Source organism: Bos mutus, chromosome 19 (assembly GCF_027580195.1).
Source record: "Bos mutus isolate GX-2022 chromosome 19, NWIPB_WYAK_1.1, whole genome shotgun sequence".
NCBI classification, from domain to species: Eukaryota; Metazoa; Chordata; class Mammalia; order Artiodactyla; family Bovidae; genus Bos; species Bos mutus.
The window spans coordinates 10,560,092-10,577,566 of NC_091635.1; the positions used below are offsets into that span (position 1 = coordinate 10,560,092).

Below are 17,475 nucleotides of genomic sequence, written 5' to 3' on the forward strand. Positions count from 1 at the left end.
CCTTCCTTCACTCACTCACTTTTCCACTCAACTTGGCTAGCCAGGCAACATTTATTGCCTGTTTTCAGTTGGCTTCGTCTCTCTTCCATTACCAAGAGGCAAGTCAGAGAACTGAAGGCAAGATTCTTTTCGAGCATGTTCTACAACTGTACCAAGATGGGAATCCCCAGGTCAGAATGAGTAGGGCAATCTGGGGGCCCAGGGATGCTTTTCTTTGAGAATCTCTTCATGAGAAGCGTGGCTGGGTGTTTCTGGGGCCCATGCAGAAACTGGAGCTGGACCCACACTTCGCCTGTCACCCTGCCAGCATTCACAGGACTCCTGGCTTGTCAGGTCTGGAGGGCAGAGGCGGGGAGATTTCGGCTGTAGCTCTGTGCTCAGTTCATAGTACTGAATCAAATCAAATCAAATCACACACACACAAAACCTAAAACACAAACTATGACAAAATAACTCCAATCCTTCCAACCCCTTCCAATCTACCCTCCCCCAGATGAAATTAAAATGACCAGGTATGGGAATTCCTTGGTGGTCCAGTGGTTGGTTAGAATTACATGCTTCACTGTAGAGGGCCCGGGTTCAGTCCCTGGTCGGGAACTAATGTCCCACCAGCTGCTCAGTATGGCCAAAAAAAGAGAAATGTCCAGGTTGCCAAATTAATTACCAAATGTCTGAACAGTGATATGGGCAGGGGTGGAAGAGGGTTGGAGTTGCTGTGATTAGGCCTGAGACAGTCATATTAACAATCGAAGCCTCTTACTGCCTCTTTGGGTCTAACACTACCCTGGGACATTCTTAATCCTATATCCAAGCAAACTTTTCAGCAGTCCCTGCACCAATTTCCTCCAGTTTCACTGGTGAAGAAACTGAGGCTCAGAGAGGTTCAGAGATTTCCTCCCCAACTTCCATCCCTTCTTCCTCCCTTCAACAAATAGCTCTGGTATCTGAGTTATTCCAAGTTCTGGAAGCTGAGACTAGAACAATGAGTAAGAGAGACACTGATTTCCTCTCCAGGTGCTTACACTCTACTGGGGGCGGAGAGGGGAACAGACAAATCCAAATTTCAGCTAAGGATGCCTGCTCTAAAGAAGAAAGTGTTAGTCACTCAGTCATGACTCTTTGTACCCCAACCCCATGGACTGTAGCCCATCACGTTCCTCTGTCCATGGAATTCTCCGGACAAGAATACTGGAGTGGGTTGCCATGCCCTTCTCCAGGGGATCTTCCCAACTCAGAGACTGAACCTGAGTCTCCTTCATTGCAGGCAGATTCTTTACCCTGAGAGCCGCCAGGGAAGCCCCTAAAGAAGAAAAACAGGATAATAAATGGAGTAATTGGTTAGGGAAGCCTTCTCTCAAGAAGTGGTATTTAGGAGACCAAAATGGTAAGAATAAGCCAGGCTTGGGGAGCTCTAGGGGACAGAGCCGCCAGCCCCAGGACCCAGAACCAGTGAGTGCAGAATGGCTGGCACTTGGAGCCCAGTTTGCCCAGCGGCCTAATCCTTCCCCTTTCTGCCAGATCCTGCCTCCTCCCATGGCCACAGAGTGACGGTGAGCCCTACTGTGAGGTGTGAGTAGCCAGGCTGAGCTGGAGGCACCTCGACTTCCTGGTGTGGGACTTGGTGGCTATGGGCCTACTGTCCTGGACCCCCATTCATTTGTGTTGAGGTCAGGGGGTGAAGGGTTGGGAAACAGGCCTTCAAGCAGGCGGGAAAGGGACGGTCAAGTTGCCCAGATGTTCTCAGCTGCTGGAGAGCTGGGCCTCAGCCTTGCTCGCATGGGAGGCACATCTGGTTCTTCCCAGATTCAGTATGAGCCTCTGGTGTCAGCCAACACTTGTCCCCAACCCTGAAGAGGAGGCTCCAAGTTGCAAGAATAGTAAAGGAACTCTCATATATTCTTTTTTTAAAAAAATATTTATTTGGCTGTGTTGGACTTTGTTGCAGTGAAGTTGCCCCCGGGGATCTTAGTTCCCTGACCAGGGATTGAACCCTTATCCCTTGCATTGCAAGGCAGATTCCTAATTGCTGGACCACCACGGAAGCCTCTCATATATTCTTTATCCAGACTCACCAGTTATTCACATTTTTCCCATTTGCTTTATTGTTCTCTCTCCGTTCCTCCCCACCTTCTCCCCATATTTGTCTGAACTATTTGAAAGTAAGTTGGAGACCTTTTACCCTTTTATGCCTAAATACTTTAATGTGTTTTTCCTAAGAACAAGGACACTTTCTTACATAACCACTGTACAGTTATCAAAATCAGGACTTTTACCATGGATCCAATATTATTTCTAGCCTAGAGTCCATAGACAAATTTTGTGAATATTCTCAGTCATGCTCTTTAGAGCCAAGTTTTTTTCCTTTTCCATCAGCCAAACCTGGATCGTGAATTGCATTGAGTGTCCTGTGTCTTGGGCTTCCCTTGTGGCTCAGCTGGTAAAGAATCCACCTGCAATGCGGGAGAACTGGATTCCATCCCTGGGTTGGGAAGATCCCCTGGAGAAGGAAAAGGCTACCCACTCCTATATCCTGGCCTGGAGAATTCCATGGACTGTATAGTCCATGGGGTCCTGTCTTTTTAGTCTCTTTTAACCTGGGACAGGCTAGTAAAGGACATGGGAGCCTGGTATGTTGCAAAGAGTCAGACATGACTTAGCGACTGAACAACAACAACAAGCTGGGACAGAGCCTCTGCTTTTCTCTGGGTTCTTCAACCTTGGTGTTGACATTTCTACATGGTTAGATTCAGGTGCTACGTTTGTGGGAGAAATGCCCTGGAGTGTTGCTGTGTCCTTCTTAGTACATCGTATCAGGAGACGCAAGTCAGTTTGTCCCCATGTTGGTGACACTGATTTTGATCCCTTCCAACACAGTGTTTTTCAATCAGTTGATTTCTTCCAGCCTTTTGTGTATCCTTATCTGTATGGATTTCTCTCCTCATCTGCTTCTGTCTTGCTCTCTTTCTATTTCTTTTATGTTCATTCTCTGTTTTTTTGGTCCTGGTCCTTTTGGTCTCCTTACCTCTGGGTCTGTCTCTCTCTTTATCTCTGGTCCTCTCTGGTTTCCTTTTCTCCCTGCTGCTGCCTCTGCCCACCTTGATTTTGGTCCTGTGTCACACTCTTCTCTCCGAAGTACTGAAAGGTGTGCAAGACCACTTAGACCTGCCACCAGGCTGACTCACAGCTGAAGACTGGGTGCATCCTTGCATTCTTTCTCATCTTATGGAACTGATGAGAAGCTAGACCTTCGAGGCATTATAGTCTACTCAGGTGGAATATCATGGCCCTGGGAATTCATCTCTGGGCCTAGGAGAAAAGGCAGGCTCTAGAAGAAAAGGGATTTGCAGAAAAGTTTCTCTTCTTGCTGTCTGACTGCCTTCTGCCCATCCATAGGTCATCTCTCATGAGGGAGTACACAGACCCCAAATTCCCCTCTAGACCCAGGGCTGAGGCTCACTGTGGTTTGGCCAGGACTGAACAAATACCAAGGCAGAACCAACTCAAAGCTCTGAGGTTAGCAGGTCTCTTGCCACCTCAGAGAGCTGAGCCCACAACAGCCTTCATCCCCACTTGGTGGTCACTGGATTGGAAGAAGCCCAGACCCTGGGCTTCTTTTCTTTCTGGGTTAGGCCCCAAACCACAGTCAGAGAATAGAGGCCAGACCATGGCTCTCAAGAGCAGCATGCGGCCAATCCGTCATGGCCATGGCATTGAATTTCGAATTATTACTATTATTAAATCCAACTTTATGGTGGATGAATTGGGGGAGCACTGCTCCTTGTTGGAACATAAGCATCCACTTGTGGGTAGAGAATCATCGATAATTCACCTTGATCTCAGCTTTGGGAGGCTCAGCTTCTCCATCTGTAGAGTGAAGGACTTGGATTAGGAACTCCGGGACCCTTCTCTGCTCTGGGCTTCTAGAAGCTAATGATTCCATCATCAGTGGGCCAACCCCTTCCTCCCCGAAGGCCAGGTGACCCCTATCCACCTGTCATGCAGCTGATCCTGCTCTGGCCCTGATTATGTCTAGGATGCTCATTCTGGTTGTGTGTATCTCTCTTCTGGACCAGCCCCAGGGACTTTCTGCTCTGGTGGTTCCTCTGCCGACATTTGTTTTCATCCTAGTCTATGGAAATAGACCTCACTAAGGACCAGTATGAAGCAAAAGGCTAAAGGAGGAAACATTACTGGCTGCCCCGCTGCCCTGTCTAGTTCTTCCTGCCGGGCAGGGCTGGGCAGCATCCTCTCCACCCTCCAGCGCTCAGCAGCAGCAGCAGCACTGCCTAGCCCACATCAGGGAGCAGTACACCCGCTGGCACCAACCCTGTCTGTGCCTCTTCGGGGGTCGCAGGCCCAGGGGATGTCAGAGCCACCAAGGCCCTCGGCACTCAGAGGCCACCCAGCCCTCTCGTTTTGCAGATGAGCAGCCTGAGGCTCGGCAAGGGGAAGTAATGGCATGGCAGTGACGGAGCTGGGACCAAATCCCGAGGCTCGTGACTTCCGCCTCAGTGCTCCTTCTGCCATCGCCCCTGGATTTCTCAGCTGCCGGCTCAGTAACTCTCTCCCATCCCCAGACCTGTTGGCAGGCAAGAAGAATAACTCATGTGAGTCAAAAGCAATTTGCAAACATAAATAATTTCCCACGCCAGGAGAGGAGACGGTAGGAAGACGCATTGAAGGCTGAGAAGACTCTGGCCAGACCTGAGTCTCCCTCACCCTGCCCAGGGCTTCCTCTCCCCCTACTTAGCAATGATGGGAGAGCAGGGAGTACAAAAAACAAAGCAGGAAATGGCTATAAGGATGCTCACTTCCGTTGTTCATAGGAGAGATTCTGCTTGCCAGGCTCTTCTCTCTCCACCCCCCAACATTCACATGATTTTGTAATCCCACCTCCTTTAGAGAATCACAGGAAAATGTATGCTCCCCTGCTTGCATCTGGAATAACCCAGGCCTCCTCCATCCAGCTGTATTCCTCCTTGTCTTCAACCCCAAACAGCACTACTTCAACAAAGAATGGAAGACACACCATTAATATAACCTTATAACCACTGTAACATTAATATAAACTTAACACTATATTACAAAGGAGCTCACCATGACTATCCTGTTTTCTCCATTGGATGCTGTGGTATAGACCGCCCATGACCATCCTCTGATTTTGTGACAGGTGCTTGCTCATCTCCCCAAGGCATTATGGCTTATTTCGCCCTGACAACCAGAGACATCCCTTGGAAGAGATTTTGGAGGATGGTAGTGGTCGTGAGGGAAGTGCTGGTGTCACTTTGGAAGGCTGAGAGCATTAAGCACACCTTCCTAAACCCACCCCAAGGGGCTGTCTAAAGCAGAGAAAACAATGAGAAACCAGATACCATGGAATTAGTGAAGAATTTCTCAGATGAAACAGGAAAGGGAGGAAATGCAGGGAGGTTTACATTACACCTGGCGCAGGTTGAAAGGAGTCAGGGCCAGTGTTGGCAATATTAAACTTCAGGGTGCGCTTGAAAGGATCCTTCGTTCAGGCAGCAAAGGAGAGGCGTTCCTGCTGGTACAGGCTGCATCGCTACTTCTCTCCCTGGTCATAAATGCACACCTACATGCACACTCATGCAGGCATGCACACAAGCCTTGGACATCCATTGGTAATGGCAGCTCTTTGCCCCTACAACTTGCAGATCATTGATTAAGTGAAATAATAATTACAGGCAGCATTTGGTGAGTTTTTTACTGTGTCAGGTTTTATCCACCCAGCTTATATGAAGACCATATATGAAAATTAAAAAGGGGTGCATACTGTGTCTTCTGCTTGTTGCTAACTCTGCATGTTTTGGAGTAACATGCCCATATCTATACTATTCTGAACCTCATGTTAAAACTAAATACTTAAGGTGGTTGCTGGGCTATCAGGAACCGTATAAAGTGTACCACTAGCTAAATATGGAAATTAAACCAGGAGTCTTCTGGAACTGACTCCAGAATTATCCTTATGGTCTGTTTCCCTAAATTCAATTACCACATAATTACCTGGAGTCTCCTGAAACTCACACAGATGGATCAGGTGAGAAGTGAGGGGGCGGTGGAACCCTGGAGCAGCTCAGTGCCCAAGTGTCTGCTGCCCGCCGGTGGCTGGGCAGAAGGGAGCAGCCTGAGTCCCCAGTCTCTGCTGTGCAGCTCTGTGGTCATGGGGGTTGAGCCCCTGGGGGTGACACGGGGCCTTCCTTGTGTCTGCTGCTACTAGCTTGCAGTGCAGTGATCAGCATCACTATCTGAAAGTCCCATCTCTCTCTCTCACACACACAAACACATACACACAGGACAAAACACACACACACAAGGCATCTGGTTCCGAGGTATTTATCTGGGAACTGAGCACACTGTGGGACTGCATGAAATACCCAAGACATGTCCGCTGCCTTCCAGATGGGCAGGGCTTTGTCCAGTTGGAGAATGGAGGCACGTGCACACATGGATGTTGTAGCAGTTGATTGATGAGTTGGTGGGGGTGCAGTAATTACTGCAGGAGTTCAGGCACAGTGGGCCCTGGTAAAGGCTGGAATAATCTAGAACAACCTCAGGGAGAGGATGAGACCTGAACTCACCTCTGAAGAACCCACAGAACCCTGGAAGCTGGGAGCATAGCCCCTGCAGACACAGACAAGGCTAGCCCAGAGCTCCTGTTCCCCTGTTTATTGGATGTTTGACCTTGGACTGGTTACTTGAGCCTCTAAGCCTTCATTTTACCATCCGTGAGACAGGGACAGTGATGGGACCTAGCTTATGGGAGACTGTGTGAATTAAATGAGATGACCTCCTGAAGTACCCCCCACAGGTGGTGGGCACTCATTCCATGTTAGCTGTTAACAGCAACTGCAAGGGGAAGAGAGGAAAAGGAGGGTGCAGGGGGCGGGGGTGCATCTGAACTATGGCCACAGGAAATGGACACTTGCATCCGAGAATATCCGCCCTTAGTACTATTTCCTCTTTAGAGTCTTCGCCTTCTCAGAAGAGCTGCAAACATAACATGGAACCATAGAAGCAACTTGATTAAAAAAGCATCAGGATTTGGTTCTGTACAAATGCAGGCACAGCTCTTATCTCTCTCCTGTCCCAATGCCAGCCTTGGTGAACCAGGATAAAGCTGGAGAGGCTGAGGCTGAGTTTCCAGGTCAATGGGTTATCTACCAAGCTGGTGGTGAGGGCACAATGCAAAGGGCTGGTGGTGTACACTGGGTTATAGAGGGCGTGGGGGCGAGGGGAGGGAGACATAGCAGTCAGTTCAGAGGTAAACATCACTGGGTATCTATTCTTTGGTCAAGCCGAGGCTCTCAGCCAGAAGTCGTTAGAAGGCATCTGAATCTGACTTGTGGATACACAAGTGCTTCTCTCTTTGCAAGGAGTCAGCTTCAGCTCTATGCTCAAGGCTCAGCCCCAAAGGTTTGTTTGGAGAAAAGACAGAACTCTGGGTTTCCTAGTGTGCAAGGTTAAGATCCCAGAATCATCTGAACTTGGACTCAAAGTGAGGGTTTAGGAAAAGTGAGGGCTTAGGACCCCTTGCTTGTGAAAGTTGGGCATTGACAAACATCTCTGCCCTCCATTAGGAAGAAGCAGCCTACATCTGTGACAAAGATCTGTCACAAAGCCTACATCTGGGCTACTGGGCTCTCCTCCCCTGTCCCGATGCCAGGGCCCCTGGCCCTATTTGAGTGTTCCTGAGCCTTGGACAGGTCTATGTCTGAGAAGTCAGGGAGGGGCGAGTTGCTGTGGTGTACCTCTCTGCAGGGTGACAGCAGACCACCTGATTGATTCTAGAGTCAGTACAGAACTGGGCAGTGGCCAGGTGAGCTGGACAAGCTGTTTAGCCATCAGAACCTCAGACTCTCATCCCACAGGGACACTTGACCTCTGTGGGGTCTGATTGGAACAAGATGCTTAAGTGGCCCCAGCCAACAAGAGTCCTGTCCCTCCTGGGGACACTCTTGAGTCTCTGCCAGTTGGGCATCTTGCTGCCCCTCCTGACCTATCCATTTGCCTCTGTCCTATTGCTGGTCTTCTGAACTTAGGTTCCAAGCTGTTCCAAGGACCATCCTGCTCAAAGATCTCCCCCAGGAGGTCCACCACCGGGCCCAGTTTTCAAGGCCTCAAGCCACCTGCAAGCCACACCTTTCTGCAAATGGTAGTGGAGCAGTTTCCTTCTCTACTCACCAACAGTGCCATCCTCTACCTCCCCTCCCCTGTTGCCCAGGCTCAGCTTCGCAAAGGCCACCCACTCGGCAGGAGGGGCACCCCTAGGGGCTAAGGCTCACTCCCAAGTCACCACCTGTGCAGACCTGAACAAGGGGTTCCCCTTCTTACTCCGAATTTTTGTTCTCTTCTACAAGAAAAACAGGGAGACAAAATCCACGCCTGGCATGTGCCTTTGTGTACCAGTCAGTGAAGGACAGGCCCAATTCTAGTGCTGAGCAGGCAGTTTGCCAGGAGCAGTCAAGATTACCCCTCCCTCCACTCCCAGGGTGGCAAAGGGCATTCATTACGTAGAAGGGGGAGGGGGAGCGTTTAACTCACTCTAAAGGGGACTGGGGTGATGGGGACAGTGGGAGGGACAATTCACAAAAGCCAGGGCTAGAAACTCCCAACGGTTTGTTTTTTTCAGAGCTTCCCTTCCTTCCCTCCCCTCCCCCCCGCTAGGCTCCCCTCCCCCACCTCCAGCCGCTTGGTGGCCTGCAGCCAACACTGGCCACACTGTCCGCATTCAGGCCTCCCGCCCTCCTGGCCTTCTATCTCTTCTCCTGGCCTTCCCAACACTGTGCTCTCTCGCCACCTCTCCACCCACCCCCCCACCCCCCCATTATGAACCGCGTTGACCTCTTCCGCCCTGGCGGCCAGCAGAGGCTAGGCTCTTCAGTCCCAGGCTGGCAGGCAAGGGACTTGGGGGCCAGCAACAGCCTCGCGCCTACCAGGCCCTCAGTCCCGTGGCCCCTGGCCCTGCTCGGGCCACCCCAGCCAGGAGGAAGATCGCTGCGTCTGCAGAAAGCTGGCCAAGGCCGGCCGCAGCAGTCCCGGGTCTCGGCTTCCTGGCCTGGGGGAGCTGCACCTCGGAGTTCGAGTTCGGCCCATTCCCCTCGTTCCCTGGGGACCCTTAACCCCTTCCTGCGTGGGGAAACCAGGGGCCACTGCCTAGCCACCCAAAGCAAAGCAGGATGGGTGAGATGGGGTCCCACATTTCCCTGCTCACTCAGGAATCGGGGAACGGCAAGGCCTTGCTCTCGCAGGCCTTTTCCCCCTCCCACAACCCATCCACCTCGCGGGAAGCCCCCCGCCCCCTGCCCTGGCCGCGTTCGCGGCGCCTCCAGTCGCGGCTTCTGGCCTGGTGGTTTCCGGGGAGAGAGCCTGGCAGAGAAAGAGCCTCGGCAGCTTCCTCGGTGGGGCGGGGCCAGCGATGGCAGCGAGGGACGCTGGAGAGGGTGGGAAGGTCCCCTCCTTGCGGAACCTGCCCTACCGGGCAGGGATTATTAGGAAGGAACACCCCTGCCGCACCAGGGCCAGCGCCAGGGTGTGTTGCGTCCTGGGGGGTGAGGGGCAAAAATCAGCAGGTGCCGGGTGGGCTTGGCGCGGGGGTTGGGGGTTAGCCCCACCCACGTCTCCGTGCAGCTCAAGCACCCGTGCAACCCTCCCCCCACTATGCAGATCCCGAGTTTGCCCTCGCGGTGGGCAGCCAAGGCCCGAAAACTCTTGAGAGCGGGGGCGACGCCAGCACAGCCCCCCCGCAGGAATTCCCCTCTCCTTTGGAGAGCCTCTCGACTTCCGGGGAGCGGGGTCACTCCCCGGGTGCGGGCGCCTCTGCTCGTGAAACCAGTTCACTTTGCTTTTGCAAAAGTTTATCGCAGGATGCGATAGGTCCTCCCACCCCAACCCCCGCCCCCCGCCCGACCTAAGGCGGAAGTAGGGTGCGGAGAGGGGGTCCAGCCGCCGCCCACACCCCCCTCCCCCCGTCTCTGACGTTCCCTCTTAGCTAATCTCAAACAGCGAAAGTGCACCTTCAACATCTCCATTTAATATTTACATTCAAGCAGGTAATAATTGGAAGCTTATAGTTTAGACATTTCTAGTAGCAGCAGTTTCTAGAGAGCTCGTTTAGCCTTTTAACAAACTTTTTTTTTTGTTTTGCACATAGAAACAACACATCCATGTGTACAGTATCAAAAAATATATACCAAGGTTACTGGTATTGCAGTTCCTGGAAGGGGAGGAAATGAAATCAACCGAAATACTGAATGAACGGGTAGAAAGGCCAACAGAAAATAGTTCGTCTGATATAGAATATAACATGATCTAGAAGAAACTCCATAAATCTAGGTTTTTATATTTCAATATATAAATACCTACAAATAAATATATATATATCAGCCCGAAGGGGGTGGTGGGCCTTTTGAGCTCAAACAATACATTTCAATATAACACCACGTACAAACGGGAGTAAAGTCTGCACTTGACAAGTTAGCACGGTTAAAATATAATACTATAACTCTTAGACCGCCGCGAGTGGCTGCCCTGTCAGTCCCGGAGGTCCACGAGAGGAGGGGGTGCGGCAGATGAGGGCGAGACCCGCAGGCACGGCGTGGAAGGTGCCAGTGTGGGCCGGGCGCTCCAGCCAAGACCCGGCAGAGGGACGCGGTTGCCGCGGCTTCGGCCGTTTTCGCGCTGGGGCCGGGCCGGGAGCTCCCGCAGTTGCAGAGGAGAAGTCCGTCCCCAGGCCCCAGGTGTTAAGCCCCAGAGGGTGAAGCGCTTCCTCTTCCGACGCCCTTCGGCTACACCGTCACGTACTCCTTGAACGTGACGGTGAGGCAGTTCGCGGTGACGTCGGTGATAATTATATTCCCAAAGAAGGGCTTGAACTCGCTCAGTGGCTCCTCGGGTTCGTCCTGGGCCTCGGTCGGGGGCTTCTCGGCCGCTGTTGCCGGCGCAGCAGCCACCGCCGCGGTCGCGGGCGCCTCAGGCTTCACCGGCAGGGCGCTGGGCGGCTCCCCGGCCTCGCTGCGCGTCTTGACGCAGCGCAAGTCTATGGGTTCGTCTAGGTCTGAGTCCAGCAGGATGACCTCCGGTTGCGGGAGGGCGGCGGCGGGGGGCACGTCCGCAGGGCGCTCCGCGGCGGGGCTGCCCCCCAGGCAGGTGGGGGTGCTGATGCTGCGCGCCGTTAGACGCTTCTTGCAGGGTTCTCGCTCGCTGTGGGTCTCGGAGAGGCAGCGCTTGCGCGCATGGGAGAGATTTAGGTCGACGGCGTGGTGATGGTGGTGGTGGTGGTGGTGGTGGTGATGGTGGGAGGGCGGGTGTGTGCTGCGGGCCGGGTCCCAGGCCAGCAGGTCGGGCTTGGTAGTGAGTTGCAGAGGCTGCTCGCTGAAGGCCTCCTTGGTCGGGGAGAGCTTGCGAGAGCCGGCATCTTGGGACTGCGGGTCCCCGGTCCCCGGCGCCTCCTCCTCCCTCCTCTTGGAGGGCGTTTCCGCCTTCTTCTCCTCCGCCCCCGCGGCCTTTTTGAAAGTCCTGTCTGCCGGGGGGTGACGCTCCTCAGCAGCCCGTTTCTTGTGGCTGGGGGAACGCGCCTCGCCCTCGGCTGCCTCCCCGGACTTGATCTTCACCGCCTGCATGCCGTTCTCCATGTACTTGCTCATCACGATCACGATGCGGCCGTTCTTGTTCTTGTTTTTGACGATCTTCATCTTGCCCCCAATCCCATTGCCCGTCACTGCCTCCTTGGGGGCCGGCGTCATCCCGTTGGGGGGACCCTTCTCGGAGCCCTTGCCTGGAGCCCCGGCCGTACCGGCCAGGGGCTTCACGGCTCCCAGGTAGCCCTTGGCTCCCCCGCCGTGGGGCCACTTATCGGGCGGGTGGCTCTTGGAGCCTAGGTCCGGGCAGGTGGGACTGGGCGCCTCCTTGTGGCCGCCCTGGTACTGCAGGTCATACATTTTGGGGTCCGGCTGGTAGGGGTGGTGCTTTTTGCTGTTGAGCTGGTAGTAGTATTTACCGCTCTTGCCTGGCGGTGGGGGCTTGCCCGCTCGCTCCTTGCTGTGCGGCTGGTACTGGTGGTGCTTCTTGCTGTTGAGCTCGTATTGGTGCCCCTGGCCCTTGCCCTGACCGCCCAGCTCCAACTTGGCGCGGTTGTCAGCGGAGGAGTCCTGGAGTCCAGTCAGCACATTGGAACGACGGGCAAAGGTAGGTACCTGGGGGGGACGGGGTGGGAATGGAGGGAGAGGTAAGAGGAGGGATAAGACCAGCCCCAGAGCAAGCCTCCAGCATCAGGAGTGTCCCAGCCCCTACCAGGTCGGGGAAGGGTGTGGGAAGTCAAGATGAAATGGAATTGGGCGCTTCAGAGGAACTCCCCCCGACTTCCAAGCCTGGAGGCACCTCAGGTGGCAACGTCAAGGGAATAAGTCGTGGTTGGCCCTGGGGCCCGGGAGTGTATTCACCTGCACCACCAGCGGTTTGGGCTTCGGCCCTCTCTTCCGGTATCCCATCAGCTGCTCCTGCCGTTCCCTGCGGAGAGGGAACAGAGGGCAGGGCTGTTAGCCTCAGTTACTTCCCCTCCGGCTCTGCCCCCACTGTGGTGAGCCATGAAGCCAGCAAGAACCAGAGGGAACAAGGGCTCAGGGCAGAAGGTTGCCTCTACTGTCAGTTGGACGCCTCAGTCCGGTTCCAGAGTGCCACTTTACCGCAGCACCACCCTTATCTGCCCAAGGGGCCCTCTCCAAAGGGCTCTCCCACCTCAGATGTCCATACCTGAAATGGGGCCCCCACAGCCCTGAATCTTTGCCCGCAGCTTGACACTGGGCAGCTTGGCACTGGTGCCCACAGCCTTGGGCCCATGGCCCTGCACAAAACGCAGTGCGCTCGGGGGTCCAGGGGATGAAAACCAAGTCCAAATGAGGTGAGCGTCAACCGAGTGCCTCCCCGTCAGAGGCACGGGATGCTAATGACCTCATTAAGATTCAGATAACGAGTGCCGCCGGCAGAAGGGAGGACTCGTTTTCTTAAAGGCCAGGCACTAAACAGGGGGAGGGGCTGCGCCCTTGTTTACACAGCGGCAAATGAGCCAATTAGGGGCTGGGGGCGGGGGCCGGACACCGAGGCCAGGGCCTGGCCAGGTTCGCAGCCACCAGGTGAACCAGCTCTGGTACGGCTGGGGCGGAGCTGCCGGGCGGGGAGACGCACAGAAGCACCGCCTACTCGACAAGCCCGGGTTCCCAGCTTCCCTTGATTTCCAAATTATTAATAAAGCCCGTGGGCGGTGGCGCTGGTCAATACAGCTGTCTGGCTTTCGCTGGCAGCCTGGTGGAGGATGATCCGAGGTTGGGAGGGTGGTCCTAGCACTGCCCAACCCTCCATGGCAGAAGCGAGTGCCTCTCCAGCGTAGGCCAAAGTTGCAGCCCATTCCAGACCCTAGGCAACCCCTCTACCCTTGGGCTAACCCAGAGGAATTCTGTCATGCCTGGGGCCCCGGCTGGGGCCTGATTCCAAAGTTGCATGGCATTGCAACAGCCTGCGTTTTAAATCTTCGGGGACCCATTATGCAACATGGCATCAGCCGCTGACATGGTTACAGGCTGGTGAACTCCCAGGTGGAACCCGGGCAGGATCCCTTCTCGGCGCCCTCCTGCGTCAGGAGAGCAACTTCCCTGATGGTCTCTCCTTCCAAGGGGCTAGAGTTTACAGTTTTAGAGGCAAACGCGCCACAGGAAATAATGCAAAATAAAAGGGGGAGAGGGGATGGAAGGCCGCGGTGTGGCCCAGCTCCGCGGGCTCCTGCTGCTCCGCCCCTCCTCGATCGCCCTTCCCCCTTCTGTCCTCCCGAAACAGAGAACCACGGCCACCGGTGGTGAATCCAGCTGCAGCAGCTGCAGCGTGACAAGCATCTGTGCGCGCGACGAACCCCTCGTCAGAAGCCACCCCTCCACCACCAGGCAGTGCCCACCCCACAACCGGTGGGCCAAGCTCCCCCTGCCCTGAGAATGGGGGCCAGACCCACCAAGTAGCCTAGTGGGAGATGTGAAGGGCACGCAGTGCCAGACACAATCTGGCCCCGGTCGACCCCAAGCTCCCTGGGGAGTGAGGGTGCCGGCTTAAGGTCTTGTAAACTTTTCTCCAGTCCCCAACAGGTTAAGTTCAGTTCTGTGACGTCCGGAGGTTTCACAATGCCAGCTCCCTTGGAGCTGCCCCGAGAGCTGCCCGTGCCAAGCGGCCAGTGGCAGCAGGAAAGCAACACCTAGGCTCCGGGGGTGGGGCTCCAAGGTAGCCACGGGAGGGGGCCGGCAGGGAACCGAGGCGCAGCCCCAACTTCTCCGCGCAGCTGTAGGGCCACCCGCAAGCGCCCTTCCCGCAGTTCCCCCAAACACAAGCCTCTCCTTCTCCGGGCCTGCCCCGCCCCCACCCCAAGCTGCAGCAACCGCCAAGGACGTTGGTTAGAGGAGCCGAGGCCCCAGTCGTGCCTGTTCAGACCCGGGGGAGGGGACTCCTGCCAATCCCCCTCCCGGCCCTTTCCCCCTGTCCTGTTGCAGCGCTGGCCCACTCTCCCATTCCCATATACGGTCACGGCTGCCGGCGGCGGGTGCTTGGGGGACGCTCACCTGTTCTGGAAGGCGATCAGCAGCCGGGGATCCAGGATGTTCTCCTCGGGTTCCCACGTGTTATATCTTGCAAGGGAAAAGGGAGGGGGACACGGCGTAAAAAAAAAAAAACCGAGCCAGCTTTGTGGCCTCCAGGTGGGGAATGACATAAGGCCCTACTCTGTCTTCATGAACTGAAAGCTATTTAGCTGTGGACGTGGGGGGTGGAGAGTAAATTTCTGCAGGCCTGACACGGTCCCTGATACACCCTCCCCAAGTCAAAATAAACACACAAGGGCAGGAAGAAAGGGGAGGGGTAAGGAAAATGAAACTAGCAGTTTATTTTGCAGTTGTCAAGAATTTTAAGCATGTTACTGCGACATGTTCCAAAGCCACTTTGCTCACCAGGAATCCTGCGTGCAAAGCAGCCAAAATGCAAAGTCGCAGTCCCCTCCTCCTCTCCCCAGCCCCGAGTCTCCGCGAGGGCTTCAGCCATTCTCTATTTGACCCCTAATCCGATCACCGTCAGCCACGCGGCCCCCCCACACCCCCTCACGGCCCTGGAGCCCGCTGTCACGGGCAAGCTACCCCCAAATACTCAGCAACACAAAAATATGCCTCTGTGTGTGTGTGTGTGAGAGAGAGTGTGTGTGCGTGTGCCTGCGCGTCTGTCTCCATCCGGTGCCTTCGCATTTCAAATTAAAAAAAAAAAAAAAATTCCCCACCAAAAGCGCCGCAGTGACAGTTCCCAACATTTTCTGCCTTTTTTCTTCCTCTCCCTGCACCACTAGGAGGGAAGAGGCACACAATTGCATTTTCGTCGCTTTTTAATTTTTTTTTTTTTTTTGGTTTTGCAATATGGAGCCGTTCGGTGGAGGGAAAGGGGAAAGGAGCCATTTTCTGCTGCACATCAGTCAGTGCCTGCGCCCTCCCTCCCTCCGCCGGCCTCCCCGGCTCGGCCCCGCGTCTCTCCAGCTCCTCCGGCTCCTTTTAGTGCATAAATTAGTGATGGCATTTCCCGGAGAGCGGAGTACAACACAGGGCGCCGGGCTCGAGCTCGGCGGCTCGGCTTCCCCAGTGCCTGCCACCGACTTCCCCACCCCCTCCTCCCTCCACCCCACCTCCACCCCGCCTCCCGTCCGCTCCCCCCCACCACCCCACCAGCCCGGCTGGTCCGGAGCCCGGGAGCCCCGCGCCTCGGCACCAGGCTCCCCCGCCCCTCGGCCGCTACTTACTTGGGGGACCAGCCTCTCCATTTCACCAGATACTCCACTCTGCCCTGAGGGGGGGAAGAGACAGCACTCCATCAGCTTCCGCGGGATCCCCGGCCCCGGCCCGCAGCCTCCCCACCCCCCTCCCCGCCTCCCCGCGGGCTGCTCCGGCTGCCGCTCCCCCGCCGCCTCGCCGCCGCCCCCGCGCCGCCCTACCTTGCGGATCCGCTTCTTCTCGATGCTCTCCACCGCGAAGACGTGCTCGCCAACAGCTGGCAGCTCCATGGCCGAACCGGAGCGCGCCGGGGCGCGGGCGGCCGGCGCGGCTGCAGACGCTGCTGGCTCCCGCCGGCGCCCCGCTGCCGCCCCGGCCGAGGAGCCCCTGCCGCCCGCGCCGCCGCCGCCGCCGCCGCCACTCGTCCTGCACAGCCCGGCCGCCCGCCGCTGCCCGCGCCCGCCCCAGCTCCCGGCTCGCGCTCGCTGAGACAACTGAGCCCGGGCCGCGGCTGCACAAGAACTCATGCAAATCCGGACGTCAGCGGGCGGGGCCTCGCCGGGCCCTGTACGGCGTCAGGGGGCGGGCCGCGGCCGGGATTGGCGCAGCCCGGCCTACCGGAGGCCCCGGGCCTGGGCGGCGGGCGGGGCGGGGCGGGGGGGAGGAAGGGCGCGGGAGGGGGCCAGGAGGAGGAGGGCGTCGGGGAGGTGCAGGGGGAGGGATCGTAGAGCCTGGGAGAAGGACGCTGGAGGGAGGGAACGGGACCGGGCCGGAGAGAGGTGTGTCGGCGGGGGGCCGAGGCGGGGGTGAAGAGCATGGCGGGGCCGCGAGGGTCTGGCTGCGACCCCTCGCCTGCGGCCTAGCGTTTTGGCCTGCCCCCTTCGCCTCTCATTCTCAGCGTGCACTGCCCGGGGACCCCTGCCGGGGGCCACGGGAGCATCCACTGCAGTTTCCATTTGCACCGAATTGCGTCATGTGCAGACTCCCAGGGGGTCGCCGGCAGGGGGCGGAATCGGAGTCGGGGCAGCTCGAGGACCCCCCCCCCGCCCCCGGGTCCCGCCGCCCCGCCTGGCCCCGCCCCACGAGGCTGAGGGCATTTAGGAAGGCGAGGAATGGAAGAGAAAGAATAGGGAGGAGAGAGAGGACTGGGTGCAAAGGATCGCCAGGGAGAAGAGCGCCGAGAGGAGAAAGGGGATAGAGGAGCAGCCAGCCTGGAGCCCTAGAGCTCAGGAACCCTACCAAAGTGTTCTCGATCCCTCCCCGAATCCTGCTGGGCTCCTAATTTACCCTCAGTCCTGTCTTTGGCGGGGCGAGGGTGGGAGGTCCACTTTCCAGCAGCAACCCTCCACCCCCACCCCGCGGCCAACACGGCGTGAGGCAGGGAGGACAAAGAGGGGACGAAGAGGATGTCCAGGTCTATTTGGGGGCCCGAGAGGACTTGGTGGGGTCCCGGGAAGGGCTTCGAAAAGAGAAGGCAGGGAAGGCCAAGAAAGGGTTGAAACTGAACAGGGCACAGCGGGGCCGCACGAAAGGGAGGCGAATGGAATGGCCGAGGAGCCAAGCGCTGGTTACGAATTCGCGCTCCCTGGTCCCCGGCCGGCAGCCACGGCCGAGCCGAGGCCCTTCCGATCCGGCCGGAGTAGCCACCGAGTGTGAAGTTTAGCACCTCCGGCGGCGA

General features: G+C 56.5%; 1 protein-coding gene across 1 annotated transcript; it reads right to left on the reverse strand.

Moving 5' to 3' along the window:
- Window positions 1–10,031: 10,031 nt before the first annotated feature.
- On the reverse strand, window positions 10,032–16,309 carry CBX4 (chromobox 4). The gene is made up of 5 exons (XM_070389216.1): window positions 16,019–16,309; window positions 15,827–15,870; window positions 14,613–14,678; window positions 12,459–12,525; window positions 10,032–12,212 (listed from the first exon to the last, which is right to left on the reverse strand). Exons 1-5 carry the CDS (start codon window positions 16,085–16,087, stop codon window positions 10,806–10,808), a joined length of 1,653 nt encoding a protein of 550 aa, XP_070245317.1. The 5' UTR covers window positions 16,088–16,309; the 3' UTR covers window positions 10,032–10,805.
- Window positions 16,310–17,475: the final 1,166 nt, after the last annotated feature.

Excerpts from the sequence above, each read along its gene's own strand:
- CBX4 (XM_070389216.1), bottom strand. The coding sequence starts at position 16,087 with ATGGAGCTGCCAGCTGTTGGCGAGCACGTCTTCGCGGTGGAGAGCATC. Across the intron at positions 15,871-16,018 it reads AGAAGAAGCGGATCCGCAAG|GGCAGAGTGGAGTATCTGGT; the intron begins GTAGGGCGGCGC and ends TCCCCCCCTCAG. Across the intron at positions 14,679-15,826 it reads TGGAGAGGCTGGTCCCCCAA|ATATAACACGTGGGAACCCG; the intron begins GTAAGTAGCGGC and ends TTCCCTTGCAAG.